This window comes from Cupressus sempervirens, chromosome 7 (genome assembly GCF_028749045.1).
Source record: "Cupressus sempervirens isolate cs-2001-9-10 chromosome 7, ASM2874904v1, whole genome shotgun sequence".
NCBI classification, from domain to species: domain Eukaryota; kingdom Viridiplantae; phylum Streptophyta; class Pinopsida; order Cupressales; family Cupressaceae; genus Cupressus; species Cupressus sempervirens.
In genome coordinates, this window is record NC_143124.1 from 437332976 (window position 1) to 437355223 (window position 22248).

Sequence of the window (22248 nt, forward strand, 5' to 3'; positions counted from 1 at the left end):
GATTGCACCATGCAGGCCAGCTTCAAAGTAGCCATGTCAGCAAAAGTCCTACCCCTAGAAGACATAGGAGAGGCTAGCCCAAGAGAACCTACAACACTTGGATGAGCACTCGAAGGAAGAGGGGCGGAAGGTAGAAAATGAGTGCAAGCAAAAAATGCAAGTGAACAAACCCTACCCCACTAGGAGTAGATGTTGCTATAGAGGAATCTACAACATGAACGGTTGCACCAGTAGCATCCACACTCGACTTGACAGCATCCATAGGAGCAAAACCTACGGCAAGAGCAAAAAAAAAAAGCCCATTTTCAAATTTCCCTTGGGCATGAGCGAGAACAAGGATACAAAGAGGAGCCATTAAAATTCATTGATTACTAGATGGATGTTAAGTCTACATTTCTAAATGGCATATTAGAAGCAGAGCTCTACATAAAATAGCCAAAAGGCTTTGTTGATAAAAATAACAAGAACATGGTGTGTAGACTGCACAAAGCCCTATATGGATTGAAACAAGCACCAAGAGCATGGTATGAGAGACTTCATACTTATCTTGTTAAGATTAGATTTGAAAGTAGAGATGATAACACCAATTTGTACGTGAAGATAGATAAAGAAAAAGGTATACTGTTATCTAAAATATTTGTTGATGACATAATATTTGGAGGACAAGATGCTTTGTGTAAAGATTTTGCAAATCATATGAAGCAAGAGTTTGAAATGTCAATGTTTGGTGAGATCAAATTCTTTGTGGGATTACAAGTTTATCAAATGAAATATGGTATATATCACTTAGTCAAAATATGTCAAGGAGATATTGAAGACGTTTGGACTTGAGGATTCAAAACCAGCGAGTACACCTATGGTAACAACACTCAAGCTATCAAAGAATGATGATTTAGCTAAGGTCAATCAAACATTATATAGATCCATGATTGCCAAATTGCAATATGTAGTACACAATAGACCTGATATTGCATTAGCTATGGGGTTAGTTGCTAGATTCTCTACTAATCTTAGAGAAAATCACTTGATGGCCATGAAAAGAATAATTAGATACTTGAAAGGAACAAAAGAGTATGGTTTATACTATAAGAAGAATGAAAAGTTTTAACTAAAAGCCTACACTAATGCTGATTGGGCTGAAAATATTGATGATAGAAAGAGCACTAGTGGAGGAGCATTCTTCTTAGGCAAAAGACTTGTTACATGGACAAGCAAGAAGCAATTGCTGAAGCAAAGTATGTTCCTGCTACTATTAACTACACAAACATTGTATGGATCAAATAGTTACTTAAGAGAATGAAAGAAGAAGTTACAAAACTAGTGACACTTTATTGTAATAATACAAGTGTTATAAATATATCAAAGAATCCTGTAATGCATACAAAGAAAAAGAACGTTGCAATAAAGTATAATTATGTAAGGGAGTTGGTTCAAGACAAAGAGGTGAAGATGGAATATATCAACACAAAGGAGCAAATTGTTGATATCTTCACCAAAGCATTACCTAAGGATGCTTATGAGTATCTAAGAGGTAAACTAGGGGTACCCTGCATCAAACAAGCTGACATTTATTTCATACAAATTAATGCAATGGATCTTACTTTAGAAACTACCTAAAGTAATCATAGAGCTAGAATTTCAAATCAGTCACAAGCAAGGTAACAAAGGGAGAAAATTAGAGAGCCTCCAAAAGCCTATGTCTGCATATATCAAGATGCCAAGTTTTGAGTATATGTCTTTAGCATTATTGTCAAAGAGGGAGAAAGTACAATAAACTAATCAAGTGCATACTGATCAAGGGAGATGATCAAGGGAGAAAGTACATCAGAAGTTCAATTTGGTAAGAAAGAAAGAGGGAGAAAGTAGAAAGCACTTAGAGGAAGGATTAGAACAAAAAGAGGGAGTTGCTAATAGAGAGAGAATTTTTATTCACAAACTTTCCTTTTGGTATTGCCTTACTATTTTAACCTAGTTAGTTTATCATTTGTTTGATTGGTTGATCAGTTTGGTTTGCCATTAATGCCAAAGAGAGAGATTGTTGATATATGATTGAAAAGATCATTTGAGTAGAAAAATTGTTGAAGAAGTGTTTCAATCATTATTTTTTCATTGATGTCAAACCTACTACATGTTGGTAAGAAAATTGTTTATATGTTTCAAGCACTATCAGTTAGTTGATTGATGAGGTGGATTTGATCAACAAGATGTAACAAAAGTACCTAGAGGAAATGTTGAGTTGTGATTATGTATTGAAGTGTAAGAATCAGTTAAGACAGTGATAAAATAATACATTGATGATCTAATTGAGGTTACAAAATGGTTGGCTACACTTAGAAATTTTAAAAGAATAAGGTTGAACAAAGTTCATTTGCTAACCTTCACCAAGTTGATAGAAAGTGCTGCACAAAGTTAGTGCAGGCCGAGAAAAAAGTTAGTTGGAGCCGAGGGAAAGAAATTTCTAGTGGATGCCAAGCAAGTTAGTAGATGCCCAGTGATTTTTAATTGATGTCGAGCACTAGTAAAATCAATTTGATGCTGAGTGATTTTACAGTAGATGCTGAGTAACATAGTATGTGTTGAGCATCAATAAATTGTTAATGCCGAGCTGCTGCATTATAAAAAAAGATCAAAGATTCACCAATTAAAAGCCAACAAGTTTATTTTTTTGGAACTCATGAATTAGAAGGAAGATAAGATTGATGAGCTGGAGGCACAAAATCTTATGTAAACCATTTTGGAGGCAAATTCAAATGGATTCTAGAAGTTTCTAGAGAAGACAAGATATGGGGTAGATACATTGTATCCTACTTAATCCATCAAAAACCCTAATTTTGGTGATAGATAATTAGTGGAAAAAGAGTTCTAATTTCCTATATGTAGGGATGTCTAGTCATGAAGCAAAGAGGTTAGAGAGTTTTGGATGTGAAATTCTAACAAGGAGAAGGAAGAGGGTTTGCTTCATCTAGTGACCCAAGAGAAGAAGTCTGCAATGGAAAACTAAGCAAGAAGCCTTAATGAGGATGAATGCTTGAAGGGTGAACAAGTTGTTAGAGCTACAAACATTGGAAGCCAAGCAGAGTTGAGGACTGAATAGTGATTTGTAATCTGCAATTAAAGTTGTAAGTTGTATCAGATCAAAGCTCTACTATTACTTTCTAACAATTGTATTAGATAAGGGTAAATCCTTTGGAGAAAGGTTGAGTTAATAGTCATTGAAAAATCCTATAACAAGGTGGAATTCCAAGTGAATGGCCTCAAGTCCTCTAACAAGGCTCACTTTTAATATGGTGATTGAAATCCCTTAATCGAGTCACATTTAACAATGTGTGTTGTAACCTTTAACAGGGCTGACCTTTAACAGGGTATCACTTCAGAAGAGTGAAAAAGGGGTAGCATGTTACTAGTGGTTTTTCACAAATTGGGTTTTCATGTTAAATCATTGTGTCAAATGTGCTGATGGATATGTTGTGTTTTATGCTTTACATTTCTGCATGTTGATTTAATAGTAACATATCAATTTGTGGTTAACAAACAATGAATGCATGCATGATTATGAGAGTGTTTTATGAGTTCACTGAATTGTGAAAAGTTTTATTTGTACATCTGGACCTTGAATAACTAATTCATCCCCCCTCTCAATTATTCTAAAAGAATCCCAACAATCTCTTGCCAAAAATTTTGCACTTTGCCATTGATGAAAACACTTAGTGAAAAATTATTGTGTGTCAAAATAAACACCAAACTTTAGAAACTATATATTAGAAAGGTAACTTTTGATTGATAAGTGGGAGATAATTCCATAATAAGTCAACTTGTGATATTGCTATTAGGATTTAACGGAGTGATTTTTGAGTCAAACTCATTGACCCATGTTTCATGAGTAGTGATATTGCTATCAAGACTTCCATAGTTAAGCACAGTCATGCTACAGTAGTACTCAGATGGGTGACCTCTCGAGAAGTCTCAGTGCTTCACCCCTATGAGCATCACCTAGATCCAGTGAGTGCTAAGTGTTCCATTTATTCTCATGAGAGATGGATTCTTGTTGAATCACTACTCATGAAAAATGGGTCAATGAGTTTGAATCAAAAATCACACACTTAAATCCTGATACCAATATCATAATTTGACTTGTGGAAATTATCTCCTACTTATCAATTGATGAACTTAAGGGGCTTCGTAATGAATGGTTCATAAGGCACAACACTTGGTGAAGGTTTTGCAAATGAGGTTGCAAGCTTTGGATTTAACCGTGGAGGAAACTTCGTAGTTAAGCATGCTCAAGTTGGAGTATTACTAGGATGGGTGACCTCTAGGGAAGTCTTGGTACTTCACCCCACAAGGTCACTCTCATTGAGATCAATCTCATTTTTCACATAGAATTATCTTGCTTTGATATAAATGGAAAAGGTGCTAAATAGCTTCTCTTTAGAGTTTTCATCTCTACATCCAAAGTGTTTCTTATAAATTTAACAATTTGGATCTAATATCATACAGCATATGTTTTTTATTAAGAAAAATAGGTTTTGAAGGGTGCCTAAAATCCTATACAAATCTAAAGATTTTCAATAAGCATAGATGCAAAAGTACATTAGACAAAAGAGGAACAGGTCACCCCCCAAAAAAAGGGTAACCATGGTGATAGAAAAGCCTATCACCATCCAAAACCAAACACCCAACTTGAAGGCTAAAAATTAAACTAAGAGATCAGCCTCCAAAAAGCAAGTCACTACAAGGGAGCTCACAATTTTCTCTTTGATTTAGAGCCTCCCTTGCATGACTAGAGATTCATTTCCAAAGGAGGAATAGAGAGCTTACCTTTCTTTCTTTTTATTAGCAGTCAAACCATCCTCCACCTTTCTTGCCTCAACAATTCAATCCCCAGAAGAAACTGAATAGTGAAACTGAGGAGAATTAGAAATAAAAAAATTCTCCCTAGGAGAGCCTATAGACAACTGGCCCCCAATAGGACTAGGAAGAGCATCTGACATAGGGGCAGGGGTAGGAGAGAGCTCAGGGTCCTAACCAGAAATCTGGACTTCCTCCACTACCACTAGCACTGAATGATCGTCAATAGGGAGATCATCTATAGGGGGAGAGCCATCCATAGGTTCCAGGGGTGTATCCATGGACTCAACCACCATAAAGTGCTCAGAAGAGGCCCCTAACCACTAGGAAAGTGGTCACCTTGATTTGGTCTTCACAACAACACAACGAGCAGCAATGTGACCTGTCATATGGCATTTTCTATAGCAAAAAGGGATACCTTCATAACCAACATTTAGGTCCAGGAACCCCTCAAGGATTCCAAACAGATACTTCCTAGACCCAATCAGGTTTAAAGGATTTAAATGATCATAAGATTTTTTCACCTTCTTCTAAACCTCTCCTCTCTTGGATTTTTCATGATATCATTTTTTTCTTTTGATATCCCACTTTTCTCTCTAATAGCTTCAACTTCATTTCTCACTTTCTTCTTGATAGTGGATTACTTAACTTCCAAGTGAGATTTTTTCTCCTCAAATGTGCAAAATATTTCCTTGTAAAAATCAATAAGTGTTTTACAAATATGATCAAAATAACCTTCAAGTAGATAACCTTCAACGTAAAGTAATATAGGTATGATTCAAGATCTTCTTGGTTCAAATGACTCTTCACAATATGCATCAGTTTCAACCATGAAACACATTGCATATGTATACTTCTCTGTAATCTATCTTAAAATTCTTGGTATGCTCTACATCTTATTTCGGAAGTCTATAAATAATCCCCATGATTACATTTTACTTATTTCTGCTTCTGCACCCTTTACATTCTTTTGATATAAACTCAAATGGGTGTATCCATTTGCCACAAGACATTACCATAATCTAGAAAGAAATCCATAAAACATAAGAATATGTGCATAATTAATGAACCCTATTGAAATATCTAATTCTTATCCTTCTTGATGTTCTTCAAGCCCTCCAATTTCCTCTCTCTTAGTATCTTAAAAACATCTATTTATGTGTTCTCCTTCAACACTTTTTATGCACTATATATACTTCTTGTTGATATTGATCCCATTATTTTATTATTGTAGACCGTATATTCCAAAGTCATTGATCAAACTTTTGCATCAGTACTTAATGTTATAAAAAATCATCACCCTCGTGTCTCACTAAGATTCAAAATGTTATTTTACTCAATCCTTCTTTCTTGTTCTAAGAATACTCAATCCACCCCTTTCATTGAATATTATCACCTCCTCTAAAACTTATTTGGTGATTTTGTATGGTTTATCTCCCAATGATAAGAAATTATAATATTTTTTCTTAGAGTGATTCTTATCCACTCCACTACTTCAAATGTATGAAAATCAAGAATGTGCACAAGCTTAATTTCTTTCACATGCATAAATGCATTCTATAGTTTATAATTCTTACAAGTAGTATAGTGCTTACTTATCTCCTTCCCCTATTAAGAATGAAAAATGTGTTGCATCTGGCCTCAAGGATTAGGTTGAATACTTTGAAAATAAAATAGTACTCTAAAACATTTTTCAATTGTTACCTTTCAATGAAAAAGTACTAGGTTGTTGTCGGCTTTATGAATGAGGGCCTATTTGTTGTGCTTACTAGAAATATTAGGGTGAAGAAAGCTATTTAGAAGTGGAAGGAGGATTAAATGAATAAAAAATATGGGGAGGATAATGAAGACTAGAACAACTCCCTTAGTAGTGTTTCAAAAGGATGCCAGGATAAGATTAATAGATTCAAAGAAAGTTAGGCATTATCCTTTTGATAATTTATGTTATATTTCTTTATTTTAGTTTAATGGCTTGCTTAAAATTAAGTGGTATAGTATGGTTATCATAATATGTTAAGTTTCTTCTAAACTTTGGAAACCTTGTATTGGTGTGGCATGTTATTATTATAGTAGCTCTAGAATTTTAAACTCTTGAACAATATGGTTATGATTTATTGTGGGTCATTATTTAATTTAATAGCAGTGTAGGAGGTCCATGTTGATGGCTCTTAATGCTTTTGATTAATTTTGTAGGTATATGTTATTTGGCTTCCTCTCAGTTTCAATGGTCCTAATTAAGGGTTTTGGTGCTTTCATATTTTTTAATGAGATTAGGATCTTCTCCCTATTGACTTCATAAATAATAAAATTTCTCAACTTCAAAAAAATGTCACTTTATTATTTTTTAAATATATAAATCATTACCTTAGTACCTTTTAAATAGAAAAGGAAGCAATCTTTAATAAATATATACTCCTATGTTATAATTTTACAAGATAATTTTCTCCATAAAAAATAACATTCAAGTTTGAATATTACATTATTAATTCTTTAAAAAGGTGAAATTTTTTCTATATTAGTGTATTTTTAATAGTGAGAGAAATACTCACCACTTCACCAAAAATGGTGTCATTATGTCATTGTAAGGCCTTAGTTATCCCCAAAGCTAAGATAAAATTTTGAAGAGTAAACTCAAGGTAAATGTTCATTTCAATTTTCTTTATCATATTCACATAAAGTTCATATTTATTCACTTATTAGACATGATATAGAACTATTTTAAACTCAATATATTAAGCATTCTTGTCTAATATTTTTTAATATGATATTTACTCAAAAAAATTCAGAAATACTACCAAGTATTAAACTCAAATGAATTTTTAGCATAGGTCAAACTAAAAGACAAAATGTACAAAAGAGTTATCTTTCGATCTGACTTGCAACCATACAATTTTGTTTTCATGTCATTTCCTTTATATAACCATTTCTTTCCTTTCTACTTCTAGGTTCATCCCTTACCCCATGCATAAAGAAACAATCTTGTGTAGTCTTTTTCATAAGAACCATGTAGAACAAAAAAAAATCTCAATATCAAGAGAATGAATAAGATAGTTAATATCACTTCCTTTTGATATGTATATGAAAATCTTCACCTTCATCCAAAAATATTTAACATCTATGTGAGAAAACTCTAAACACGCCTATCCTCTTCACAAGATTCTAAATGTTTCCGCATGGAGAGTTACCCTTCTAAAGAAAATTCCATGTGTCCCCATCAAATGGTAATGGATGTGAGGCATAGCCAATCTTCTTCATAATTTTAAACTTCATTAAAACTAAAAAGGGAACTAGAAAAAATATGAAACCTAAATGATAATTTGAAAAGTGAACTTCAAAGTATACCCAAGCCAAATATGCATACCTAAAACATACAAAACCTTAAACAAAGAGAAAGAAAATTAACAAATAAATAAAATCTACATGTATAATTGAACAAAACAAGGTATATCCTATTCACCATTACATATTATACATGCTACGACACAATAGGAAGAATTATTTAAAGATAAAATATTTCAATAATTGATGATAATGGTGCAAGAATTTTATTGATATTTTTCCTCTAGTTCTATAGCATCAAATTTTTATCAACTATGGTCCATTATTAAGATGTAAAAGCTCAAGGATATTTGAATAAAAATAATTACATATAAAGAAAATGAAAACTCTCATGAGACAAGAAATACAATCTAGAACATTCGTTAAAATAAATCTCAATAGGGTAACATTTGCAGCTTTTGGATATGGTTGTCTAGGAGTTTTTTACATCATTCTTTTGGCTCGCCTTATTTGGCCCATCATCAAGATGCAATATTTTTATGGAGAAGAAAATGAATCTCCATCTTAATATGGCTTTTGAGGATGCTCCTCTTTACTTATCATCATTTGTATCCAACATATAAAGAGTTATTTGTTTATCATGTATATTTATATGTTTGTATGTATAGATGAATGAATTAAAGAGTGAATCCACACACTTATATATGTATAAATATAGATATGTGTCAATTTACACTAAATGCATATGTACTTACACACACACACACACACACACACACACACACACACACACACACACACACACACACACACACACACAAGTATTAGTATCTCAATAAATAAAAGTAACATAAACACGTGCATGTGCACACCCGCACATGCACACCCACATGCACGCACACGTGCACACACACATATAATGTAATCATAAAATCATAATAAGGATGGAGCTTGCATTCTTTGACAATATGAAACACTTTATACAAGAGTGAAGATATTTTGAATTCCTTCCATTCTTCAATTGTGTCAACACCCAAGTTGATATATTCAAGAATCCAAGTCATGGTAGGAGGGAGGCTTGGTTCACCAAAAAAGTTTCATTTCTACTACTATGGCCTAAAATAGGATAATTTTATTTTTGTATCCAAACCTGGTAAATTTTAGCATTACTTAACATCTTAATAGCACCCTTCAATTCCACTTACTTATAATCATTGTAGGAACAACATTCTAAATCCCCTATATAAGGGGCACTAGTAATCATGAGATAACTCTAACAACATCCCATACAAACCACTTTGCCACTTGAAAATGTGTCATCTATTGTTACTTCATTTTACTTTAAATCTAGGTTGTTGAATAATAATTCATTGATATAACATGAACTATGAATCATATGATAGTTAGTACTAAAAATAGAAAGGAAACATTTTCCCACATTATCTCTATTTAAAAATCTATATATAAAGTGTGGAAACATTTTCAAATATAATATGTAACCATTTCAAGGATCTCAACTATTGCTTTTGTAAAGTTATTGGAGACATACAATGAAAATATGAATATCACAATTTAATATAGATACAATTTTTGAATGATTTCTTTATTATCCATATTTTTTTCCTTTCAATTCATTGTAGAGGTTCACCAATTGAAAAATCATTCAAGATGAGAAAACTCTAATTGAAGTGATTGATATCGATCACAAGTAGAATGTCTTGTATACTACTTTAAACTCTTCTTTATACTATTCTAAATGTGAGGTATTTAAGTACCATATAGAAAAAATCTTATTCAGATTAAACTAATCTTGCATAAAGTATTGAAAATTAATAAATTTGTATGCATTGTTTTCATGGTGACTTAACAAAAACAAAAAGAGAAAAACCTTCAATTCACACACTACAAATTTTGGAAGTTACATTGATTCTAACATTTCAACAACATAGAATATTTCCTCACCTCTTTCTCTCTGAGGAACAACTGATATAGGATAGGCATTGCATTCAATTTAATTTATGCTTAATTTATTGCATTCATCTAACAAAATGTGCCTTATTTACTGATCAATGTTGTGATCTAAATAAGTGCCCTGTTGTAGCAATGGTTTCTTTTTAATTTAGAACTTAATTATATTTGTAGTTTTAATTTTAAATATAACTTAAGAATTGTAGGTTAAAGTTAATAGAGTAGTTTTTAGATTTTTTTTAATTTTTTGTTTTATTTATAGTTGAAAATAATTTGGAAAAAGAATTGATAAATAATTGATCTTTATTGTATGAAATTTATTTTTAATATATTTAACATTGTATAAGATGGAAATTAAATTAGACCCAAACTAATATTGGAAATCTTGAAAATATTGTGGTAGTAGAATGTTTGTAAAACAAAATCGTTAAACAAGAAATAATAGGGTATCTACAAAAATAGCTCAAAAATCCAAAAATAGTGTACATATATGACTAGGCCATTTCAAGCAATGATATTGCAAATTAATAGTTTCTTTTATTTGAAAAGTTAACATATATGAATTTGAGATTTGTATAAATCGTGGTTATTTTGAAAATCCAAAAAGTGTTTATCATTTGTTTAAATTAATTAACTAATTGAACACAAGAAAATGCAATAGCATTGATTATAGCAAGTACAATAAAAACTTGCAATCACTACTTTTCTTCCTAGTTTCCTCACTTTGGAAACTACTCATGAACATTAATGTCCTATGCATAAGTCTTCTTCACATATAGAAGCATTTGTAGGATCATAAAGAAAATGAACAATATACCATGTCCATATAATTTGGAGAGGAAAAATGTTTATTTTTCATAGTAAATTCAACACAACAATAAAAAAAAAATTGTCTTAAAAGTTATAAACTAATCACATCCATCACTTCTCATTTATTTTGTTTTGCAATAAATAAACTCCATTGGCTTGATTTCTAGCTCAAAAACCTATATTATTGGCTAGATATGGACCTTATGTAATGGGATATAAAAGCTTCAAAAGTCCCTTAGGCAATCAAAGACACATGTCTTCCGCAATCTTGGTTTCTTTATCATCAGTTATCCTCAATTTTATCACAAAATATATCTAGTCATTTTACACTAAAGATCAAGAAAACTCAAGTCGCAATGACCAGCATAGAAAATAAATCTAGAACATTAATCATCTCATAATAGATTTTATGCATTTTTCTAGTTTGATACAAAGCGAGAGTTAGATAGTGAATGTTCAACCATAAATTATTCATACAACTTTATGTTTTATACATGTGTTATGTATAGCAGTTGACATAATTGTACAATACTATTGGTACAATTATTAATGTAAACATAATTAATATGTGTTAATAATTAAGAATGTATTATAGCTTTTTTAATAAGAATATATTAAAAATGTAATCGATACATGTTGCTCCAGTAAAATATTTTAGCCCTAAAATGATACAACTTAACACCATAATAAATTTGAAAATGCTATTAATTACATCACTATATTATCACATTCTTTAAAAAAATTTAATATATGTTCAATATTATTAGATTCAATATTCATCTATATAGACTAATATATATTCATATCTATGACTTTTAGTAAATAAAGCTTAAAATATATATCTAAAATCATAGAACATTAAAAAAATATAATGAAATTGTCGTATTCTAGGAGGTTCATTCTAAGGATATGCGCACTCCTTCCCCCATTGACTAATGCGAATAAATATTACCTAACACAAGTTCTGTCAATCCAAAACTTTGAAAAGCTTTAGTGTTTAGTAAAAAAACAAAAAATACTGTAATTTGTAGCCGCCCAATTTATTTAAATTCTCACATAAGTATAATTATGATACAATTATTGAACTAAGCTCTTTGGGGTTTTTCTTGGCCCTTGCGCTTCGCATGCATATACGTCACAACTAATGCCGTGCTCAGTACTGCACAATGGCATTGTTACTGACGCAAGGGCCGACGTCCGCAGAGTCTTATGGAGCGAACACGTGGATCATTGTTAATTCTACCATCTTCCTAACCTCGGCGACCTTGTTTTTCTTATATATATCTGCAGTCCCCTGCCAAAATATGAAACACAAGAAAACATTATTATCAACATTGGTGGAGTGTGTAATACAACATGGAGCAAGTGAAAGTGAAAGTGCTGGGCGCAGAGATAAGTCCATTCGCCATGCGCGTCTTAATCGCCCTCGAAGAGAAAGGCGTGAAATATGAATACCAAGAAGAGGATCTGGAGTCCAATAAGAGTGAATTCCTCCTGCAAATGAATCCGGTGTACAAGAAAGTACCTGTTCTCATCCACAATGGAAAGCCTATATGCGAATCTCTCATTATTCTTCAATATATTGACGAGACCTGGGGCTCGGAAAAGCATTTGCCGTATGACCGTGCCCTTGCCCGCTTCTGGGCTGACTTCGCTGACAAGAAGGCAATGGTTACTTCATTCTCGTTGACAAAACCATTTTTATTAAATCGGCGCCTTTTCGATTAGCTGGGGATTGAAAAAGTATTAAGAAATGTGTGTTGTGTTCTTTTGCAGTTTCTGGAGTCGGCGATTCGTATTGTTAAATCGAAGGATGAGGCTCAGGAGGATGCCAAGCGTGACATGCTGGAGAACCTCCGATTTTTGGAAGGTGCGTTGAAAGATATGTCGGCGGGAGGATCGCTGCCCTTCTTCGCGGGAAAGGAGATTGGGTTCCTGGATATCGCCTTCATTCCCTTGTATGCTTCTTGGTTTCACGCTTTTAAGACTATTGGGAATTTCAAGACAGCGTTTGATACTGAATATCCGTTGCTTGATGCATGGGTGAAGAGATGTATGAAGAGGGACAGCGTCAAGAAAATTCTTCCCTCGCCTGATAAGATTCTCGATAGGGCCTTACAAATCAGGAAGAAATTTGTGGTAGATTAACTGATGTTGCAGTGGACTGCATTTAACAAGTTATTAAAGGGAATATTTTGTGTAAGAGGATCTAAATTTAATCTCTTTTTCCCTAGTTTCTATGTCTGGATTCTGAGTTCCAATGACGAATTTTCTTTCAACTGGTTTCTATGATGCCTCTCACCCTAATTGCTCTCACCATATTTAAGGATTGCAGAATTATACTAACGCTTGCACTGAGAACAGGCGCAAGGGTATAGCTGATTGTTGCATGCAATTATTTTAAAAATGTGTCGTCCTTGTGATAGGAAGATATTTTGAGAAAATAATTGATGTTTTTAAAATGCTCCCTAAGGACAAATAACTGAAACTGGAAAACACTCATGAAAATCAGAATATATCAACACATATCTGGAAAGCAACAAAAATAGGTTCCAAATTATTTTTGTGTCATAAGGTTAGAGAGAGCAGGATGGCACATGCACTCGCAAGAAGAAAACAACATAGGCAATACTTGTAGCGTGAGAAGATAGATATTGAAGTGAATCAAATGGTACATTTGATTTTCTAGTGGCATAGCACACAGAACCAGATGTTAAAGAAAAGAGTATAGAAACAGATATTACATTTTATCAGATTTATAAGCATTTCCATTAGAGTGGCACCAAAAGTACATTAGATATTTCAGCTGCAATACAACGGAGCCCAAAATTGCATTAGATATTTTGTCGGGCTCCGTTGTATTGCTCAAAATAGATTATTGACCTTAGAGCATATCATTAACAGAGAAATTAATTCTACTGTCAAAAATAGATTATTAACAGAGGAATTGATCGTTAATAGAGGAACAACACTCAAATTATTGACAGAAAAATATAACAATCAATTTGAATGCACAAATTTACCTCAACACAAATGCTGATGCATCTGGCTGTTGCAGAAAAAAATTGAAAACTTTTTAGACAGATCCAAATTTTTCAATCCACAACTCCTGTGCGCACTGTTGTTGCTCTAGTTGGAACTGAGTCAAGGTCCACAGAGATCCACCGCCACCAAGGGAAAATAAGCGCATAAATGTTTCAGCTGCGGTAATAAAAGAAATAAAAAGGGGTTACAATGGAAACGAAATATGAGGGTTTGATATCTTGCATAACCAAGATAATAGAACAGAGCAATGGATAAATCAGTATTCAAAAATCTGTACTCACCCACATTATAGAGTAAACAAACAAGGTTGCATGCTTAAATACATAATAGAGTAAGAGCTCTTTAAAATGACTTAATCCAGGTACCTCAGATATTAACACTACCCTGTATCTAATCTATTTCTACCAACATTTACACAACTAGAAGAAGTCATAGATATAAATATATACTCGCTACCCTTTATCTAATCTTTTTCTACCAGCATTTACACGACTCTTCTCATATTTTGTCCTTCTCCATTAAAAAAAAGTTAGTCATGTATAGGTCTGGTGGAATTATCATAGACTCTAAAACAACCATCACTTAATCAGAGCAGAGTGGTTATAACTTAATGGAATCTATAGTTAACCTTCCACAGGTCGATGGCTCTACTATTGGATTGAACCTCTGCTATACACACAAACTTTAGGTTTTCCAACATGAGAGGGAATGAGTAATCTTGGATTGAACCTCTGCTATACGTACAAACTTTAGGTTAAAACTGCATGAACATGGTGTATGGCTTGGAGCTACCCACAGATCAAATAAAATATATTCATAATCTTGAAGTAATCTGTGAAACCTTACAACCACATTCATCAAGGTTATTACATGGTACCTGATTTAATGGGCTAATTAATTGAGGATATGTAGCTATTTACTAAAGTCTAAAAGCCCTGAACTAATGAGGCTTTAAAAGTGTTAATTATTTAACCCTCTCAAACAGTAAAATAAATTAATCATACCAAAATGGGAAAAAACTTTCCAAGAACCTTTGTCTTGTTTATTAAACAGATGGTAAATTGAAACTTACAAAAATAACAATGATTAATGATTATATATATGCAACAAACTATAAATGAAAATTGAATAAAACACTTAGCATAAACCAGAAGATTGCTAAAGTTTAATCTGTTTTAGAATTTGTTGATTTGATCCATGACCGTCACAAACCATAGAATTGTTTATATGGTATGCTGGAGAGTGATAGTTTATTGCTAGTACATTTTAATGCCACACTAACATTTTGAGACTAATCCATTACTCTGTCATGGAAATATCCTTCTATTTTAGACTTCAAACGTAACGCCATTCAAAGTATTGATCCTTGCAAATATAATACTAATTTTTTCATGACCTAAAGTGGTACATTGAGGATGAATCTATAGAAAGTGGAATGAGTTTTGAAAAAGTGGAAGATTGTTTAGCTATAAATCCCAATATTCACCAAGGGATAGGTGTTTACCCAATTTTAAGGGTGTTCAGAGAATATCAGTTACAATTCCATGCTCACACACAGACAATAGAAATGCCAATGTTCAATTCAATTCAAAGAATAAATGCCTGTTCAAATTAGGGGAAAAAATCCTTATTTTGTAACAAATTTATAGAAACCTTGAAACTTGATAGTTCAAACCCTCAATACAAGATCCAGCACCACCTACAGCAGATGCTCCATCACCAACAACACTATATAAATAAACCTGTAGTGGCTCAAGAAGCAAGTTTAGCATTCAGCATCATTGGTTCCATTATCTATATAAAGTAGATCCAGAGCCAGAACCGACCCTTTCAGTTTACCCATCAGAGACAGAGTACTGGTCAGGGGCAATAGATACATGGGTAGTAGACATAGAGGCATTTTCGGTTGGCCTAAGCAGTCTCATGTCCTGGGAGGAGAAAGGATATGCTAAGGAGCAATGTATATTCTAGTTGTAATAGATAGATAGAGAGACCCGGTAGCAGAGAGAATAAGCAGAGACAAATCATAAAATAAAATAAACCTAAGATTATACTAAAAAAATTGTACACGGAGAGTCATTCATTCAGAAACCCTATTTAATTTTATAATATATTTATAAGGTCATTTTGACAAGCATACTTACATTTCATGGACGCTTTCTTTTTCAACCTGTGAAACCCTAATGCTGCCGCCTCCTTTCTCTTCCAAATTTCACTGTTGTGCTGATTCAATATCATTCGACCCGTTCTTAGCTGGACTCCATTGAAAAAGACTCAATGTCGATGAAGAAATCATTCTTATAAATATAAGAGGGCAAATCCAAAGAAATAATTCTTAGAAATATAGGAGGGAAAATCCAAAGCACAGAGGCATGAAGACACCAGTTGCCCCGTAAAACAGGCTGATCAAAATATCTAATAGAATGATTTCTGGTCACCATGATTTCTAATCTTGCCGTTGATAACTCCATTTCCATGGTATCTCCTATGGCGCTGCACTTCATCGGTGAGTTCAGACGATGTGTTTCGTATGTTAAGATGCCCGTGAGATGAGGACTAAACCATGAAATGTTGAATAGTTATCTCTAATAAAGTTAATTTTGTTATTCTCGTAATTCGAGACAATTTAAAATTAACTTTGAAGGTATTTTAAAGACAAAATTAATTTTTTTATCCTTAATTAACGTCTTAAATCCATGTATTGTGTATAGTATATATTGAGGTCAAAAGATGAGGGTGAGGAGCAGGCCAAGCGTGACATGCTGGATAATTTCAAATTGTTAGAAGGCGCTTTGAAAGAAATGTTAGCAGGAGGATCACTGCCTTTCTTCAGTGGAGAGGAGTTTGGGTTGCTGGACATCGCCTTCATTCCCTATGCTTGTTGTTTTCATACGTATGAGACTACTGGGAATTTTAAGATACCGTTTGAGACTGAATATCCGTTGCTTGATACATGGGTGAAGAGATGTATGGAGAGGGAAAGCGTGAAGAAAATTCTTCCCTCCTCTGATCGGATTCTTGAAGTGGGCCTCAAGATGAGAAAGAGATTTATGGTAGATTAAATTGCTTGTCCTTAATGCGAAGGAGGCTGTATTTGTTAAGTTGTATGAGAAAGAGATTTATGGAAGATTAAATTGCTTGTCCTTAATGCGAAGGAGGTTGCATTTGTTAAGTTGTATAAGTGCATAGCTTGTGTCAGAGCAATAAGACACTTAAATTCCAAGATAATTTTTAAAGACGCCCCGAGCCTATTTGGCAACAAGCAGAATAAGCATATGTAAATTTTTAAAATTTTGAATTCTTTGTTTGGATGCACTAAATCAGCGTTGGAATACGAATTAAAATAGGAATACATATTATAATTTTGGTCTAAAAATGAGAATTTGTAATTCCACCCAAATAGGTGTTATTGGAAAACGTATTCCTATTCCAGTTTTATTTATTTTAGAAAACATAAATTTTGGGGTTCGGGAATTCTCCATCAAATATTGGCTGAACCAAACACAGAATAGGATACGTAGCCCCATTTTCTATTCCAGAATAGCTATTCCTATTCCCACAGCCAAACATGGCCTAAATTAACGTATGAATTTTTGGTGTTATGTTAATATTATTTTATTTGGAAGCATAGGATTACGTTGATATCTTGAACAATGAAGTGTCATCTAAAAGGTTTTGTTTTCTGGTTATTGTACTTGCCTTAGGCAATGCATTATTGTACTAATTTAGTAATTGTACAAACTGAATACAATAATGATTTTTGAATAATTAAAATATTTCTAAAGTTTTTTTATTCATTTGCAAATTTCATATTTCATACAAATTATATGATTGGCTAAACTCATTTTGTGTTATAGGAGAACTTTTTTCAGAGGTTCTCCACAATGCAATATTTTCGGCCAAATTCAAGGTAAAATAGGAGTTACATGGTACTTGCTATGCTAAATAGTTGCATAAGTTTTAGTTTTTGGTTAATGAAATTTAACACAAAATCAAATATAAGTACAAATGTTTGAAATTCGTTTTATATTTACAACTATATGTGAGATATTTTATTTATTCATTTATAATTATACTTGAAAACTTAAGAGTTATAATTTTTTTTCACTTTTCACAATAATTGTGTACTTATATACTATTTGAATTATATTAAATTAAATTTATTATAATTTATATAAAATAATTTATATTTGTATTTGATACTTACAAATACAATTAATAATAACAACAAGAGCTATGGGAGAGCTTGAGTCCCTACCTTGTGCAAGGGTGAGAAGGCACGAAATGCATGCAATAGTTAATTTAACAACACATTCCACTATAGATTATTAAATTTTATAAGATTATACGATTACCAATATGAATAAATTCTCTTGATTTATATCATGGAACTATATTGAAAAATATGAAATCAAAAAAATAAAAATTATAAATATAATGAAAAAATTGTATAAATATTAAAAATAATGTTTTAGACATAAAAGTTCTAGAAAATTACACCATAAATATTTTACAAAGTAACTAAAATGACAATTATTTAAAATCAAACTCTATATTTAATTGTATTAGTCATATGTATGACAATTTATGTTGTTAATAACTTGTATACATTGGAAATTTGTGGTTGGCTGAATTTAGTATGCATCATAGATTTCATGCATTATAACTAAGTAATGAAATGCCTCCTTGACTATAGCATGTCAATCAAAATCGATTTAAATAGCAAAGAGTGAAAAATGGAGAGTTGTTTCAAAATTTAGAGTATTTCATAGAGTCTGAGAGATATGTTATAGGGTTTTTAGCAGTATATAGAACAGATTTGGAATAGCTTCATGTTGCGAGTACAATGTTTAGATGTGAAATACAACATGACATAAATACATTGAAGTTGTGAAATATTTTTGAGTTACTAACTTTTGTAGTGTCAAAAATAAACAACAGTTTCAAAAATTTGAGTAGATGCTTTTTGTAATGTTTGTTGATGGTATTGGCACTGGTCTGAAATTATTGTAACATGTTGAATGTCAGGTCTACAAATTTAGAAGAATTTTAAGTTAGTAATTTTTCTTTAGCGGAATGCACAAAGCAAATATAGAAATAGAAAGAAAAGAAGACAATTCTTTTACTTTTGGAAGTGTTGTTGATTGTTGCAAAATTGTTGCATAAGAGTTGGATGTTTTTATGTGCTCTATAATGTCAGTGCAACAGGTTATTTGTTATAAGTAGTAGCTTTTGACATTGGAACTTGTTCAATTTATAATTGATAAAATGCATGTTGTAGTAGCTTAGAGTAGTGGGCTCATTTATGATAGCTACGATTGCATTGTTCATGGTGATGATGAAAGTTTCATGCAGCTCAAACTGTCACATGAGATAGATTGTGTTTGACATGTCCTGTGTATATTCTTCAAATGGTATTGTTGTTAGCTCTGGAAAATACTACTGTAGAAGTGTTTCGTACAAATTGCATTCAAGGAGCTTGTCTTCAATTTCAAGTATGCATTGTAGGTAAGGTTTGTATGTAAATATTGTGGTCTGTCCACATTTGGTGTAGTGAGTGCTTGTTTTGTTCATAGGATCTGTTTGAGAAAAAACTTGTTGGCAAACATTGCATAGAGCGTGGTATGGTGACAAATGCACATTCTTTAGCCTTAGAATTCATGTTGCCTTTTGTTGCAAAGAAAATAATTACTGTAAGTTAGATTCAGAAGATCAGTTACAGAATTACAATATTGATTTGAGTATGAGTTGGAGAAGGTTGTGTTTTTGTTACCTGTATGTTTGTTGAGAAGAATGCTTCGAGTGATTTTGTCGTTGAGTCGTCATGCAAAATGTCTATGAAAGTAGATTGGCATGATCGAATGATTTTTGATCCTCTTGAACCTTGGTGGAGCATATTCCTCAGGAGTAAGACCAATGGCTTAGGGAGTGTTGAGGATGCAAAGATTTTCTACAGAGTGTTGTATGGGCCAGCGTGTGCCTTTGCAACTATGAGCTATATGAAGCATAAATATAGATGTTAGATCTACTATGTGTTTTAAGATTGTTTTCTGTAAGCTTTAAAGAAATGTGGCTTTTGTTTAAGAAGAGTTACTTACAGTAGCTATGTCCAAAAGCAATGGTCCATCTCTAATTTGTAGTCTAAGTTCATCTGCCTCTTGAATGTGGGATGCTATAAGGACACCTAAGCTTCCGATTGGATATGTGCTTTGTGAGTGGATGAGCTGTGATATTCTTGTATCGGGTGTTAGCCTTTGTTGTTTGCAAACTAGTGGAATTGTGTGTATTTTTGTTTCAAAGGTTAGCTGCAAGTAGTATTCAGCATCACCCCTTTCAAATTGGCATTTTTTCCTAATTCAAAACTTTTCCAAGTGGACACTTGCTCGAGGTTGCAGTGACGGTAGTAGTTTTTCTATAATTAGTCTATTTGTTATATTTTTTGTTATAGTCACCTGTCCTTGACTATCAATGAGGTCGAGATGTGCAATTGATGTTTTCTTATCAGCGCTTGAGTTGCTCTTGCATGCTAGTCCATATGTGACTAGAACATCACCTTCAAAAGCATCTGTTGATTATGTTTTTACTATCTCAAGTATGGTGGATGGCTGAGATGTTTCAATCTTTGGTCTGTAATGAATGAAACTAGGTTAGCTTAGAGAAAAAAAAGGTGTTAGAGTTGTAAGTATTGTAAGTAGAAATTGAGCTGTCAAGTTTAGAGTACCTTTTTGCAGCATGTTCATTGTTTATTGAGGTGATGTCGTGGGCATGCACTTTGTCTTCTGCCTTAGCGTTTGTAGTAGCCATGTTCTGAAAATAATATTGTCAGTTGAATTTTGTGGATGCATATTGATTTGATCTAGTAATATGCAAATGAATTTGTGCTTGTAGGACAGTTTGTTTGAAATATTTGCAAAAAAGTTAACAAGCAAGTTTTGTAGGATTAACTGATTGAGAGGTAGATTACAGAGTTGTTTGTTATACCTAAATGCATAGTGCTATTGCAAAATGGTATGTCCAATAGGTATCTAGTGTAGTGGATATAGGTGTTGCATTATCAATATTGCATATCCAAAAGTGGTCAACCATGGTTGATGCATGTGTTGTTGGCTTATTGACAAGAAAGTGTAGGTTTTGTTGTTGCATAAAATGCATCAAAATTGTCTTTCATTTTGTTGAACTGAGCATGTCAATGTTGAAATCTCCTACAATGATGAGTTTTGAATTTTGTGGTAGTGAACTTGTAATATTTTCAATAAGGTTGAAGAGTTGTACAATAGGTGCATTTGGTCTCAAATACAGATTTGTGATGTGTAAGGGAGTTTGGAAATGGATGATGTCAATTTTTGTTGATTCCAAGTGGTTTGTTGCAAAGGTTTCTAGGTTATTCAGTATGTTATCTTTTGCCCAAAATGTTAGCAAACCACGGATATGAAAGAAAGGGTGGCAATTGAAACTATTGTTTAACGATCTGATATTGTCAATGTTTCTCATCTTTGTTTCTTGTAGGCACAATACAGTTGCATCAAGTAATGCATGATCATGAGCTATGTCATGTTCATGTGAGAGTAAACTATGTGTATTCAAGGAGCATATGATATGTTGACTTGGTAGGATAGTTGGAAGGCTATATTGTAGTGTCCATTATGTTGTTGTTTGAAGTCGTTGGATTTCATTTTTAACTTTTTCTAAGACTTTGAAATTGGCATGATGTGATTTTTGTATTAGGTACAATGATTCAATTTGACGAACATGTGACAAAGTAGTGTATGTTAGTCCATGTTGGTACACTCTAGTTGGGTCAAAGGCGAGTGCATCCATTATTAGTCCTTATGCTCTGTGTATGGTTCTTGCAGATGCTAGCTATATAGGAAATTGTGACCATGTTATTATTCTTGTAATTGTTTTTACTCTTTTGGCAATTCTTAATATTGGTGTCCAGCTGAGGGGAATAACATTTTTGTATAGGCTTTGCATTCATTGTCGACAAGATTTTCCTATTGCAAGATCATTGAATTGTATCCAAACAATGTCTTATTCCATCAGCACCATTCACTAGACCATCTTCTGTATCAAGATTGTTTGCTATGAGCTCTACCAATATTCCTGGTTTGGCAAAGATTGTTGATGGGAGCGATGTCTTTTTATTGTGGTATTCATGGAAGTCAAGTGGTGTGTCTTTTGTGTCGATTGCTTGAAGGACGTATAATGTAGTGTGTAAAAAGTTTAACATGTTTTGGTTTTGTTGGTTGACAGATGACTTTCTTTGAAATAAATGTGGTAAGGTTGGATCATTGGGAG

At 32.8% G+C, this 22248-nt stretch overlaps 1 protein-coding gene and 1 long non-coding RNA gene across 2 annotated transcripts; one reads left to right on the forward strand and one right to left on the reverse strand.

Moving 5' to 3' along the window:
• Window positions 1-11921: 11921 nt before the first annotated feature.
• Window positions 11922-16508, reverse strand: LOC149547457 (uncharacterized). The gene is made up of 3 exons (XR_016353873.1): window positions 16095-16508; window positions 13929-14106; window positions 11922-12199 (listed from the first exon to the last, which is right to left on the reverse strand). It is a non-coding gene; the product is annotated as an uncharacterized LOC149547457 (long non-coding RNA).
• LOC149547458 (putative glutathione S-transferase) lies at window positions 12216-13108 on the forward strand. Its single transcript, XM_089791647.1, has 2 exons — window positions 12216-12570; window positions 12682-13108. The coding sequence occupies exons 1-2, from the start codon at window positions 12262-12264 to the stop codon at window positions 13051-13053; spliced, it is 681 nt and encodes a 226-aa protein (XP_089647773.1). The 5' UTR covers window positions 12216-12261; the 3' UTR covers window positions 13054-13108.
• Window positions 16509-22248: the final 5740 nt, after the last annotated feature.

Bases quoted from the DNA above. Each gene is read 5' to 3' on its own strand.
- LOC149547458 (XM_089791647.1), top strand. From the start codon at position 12,262: ATGGAGCAAGTGAAAGTGAAAGTGCTGGGCGCAGAGATAAGTCCATTC. The intron at 12,571-12,681 runs GCAATGGTTACT...GTTCTTTTGCAG, and splicing joins CTGACTTCGCTGACAAGAAG to TTTCTGGAGTCGGCGATTCG.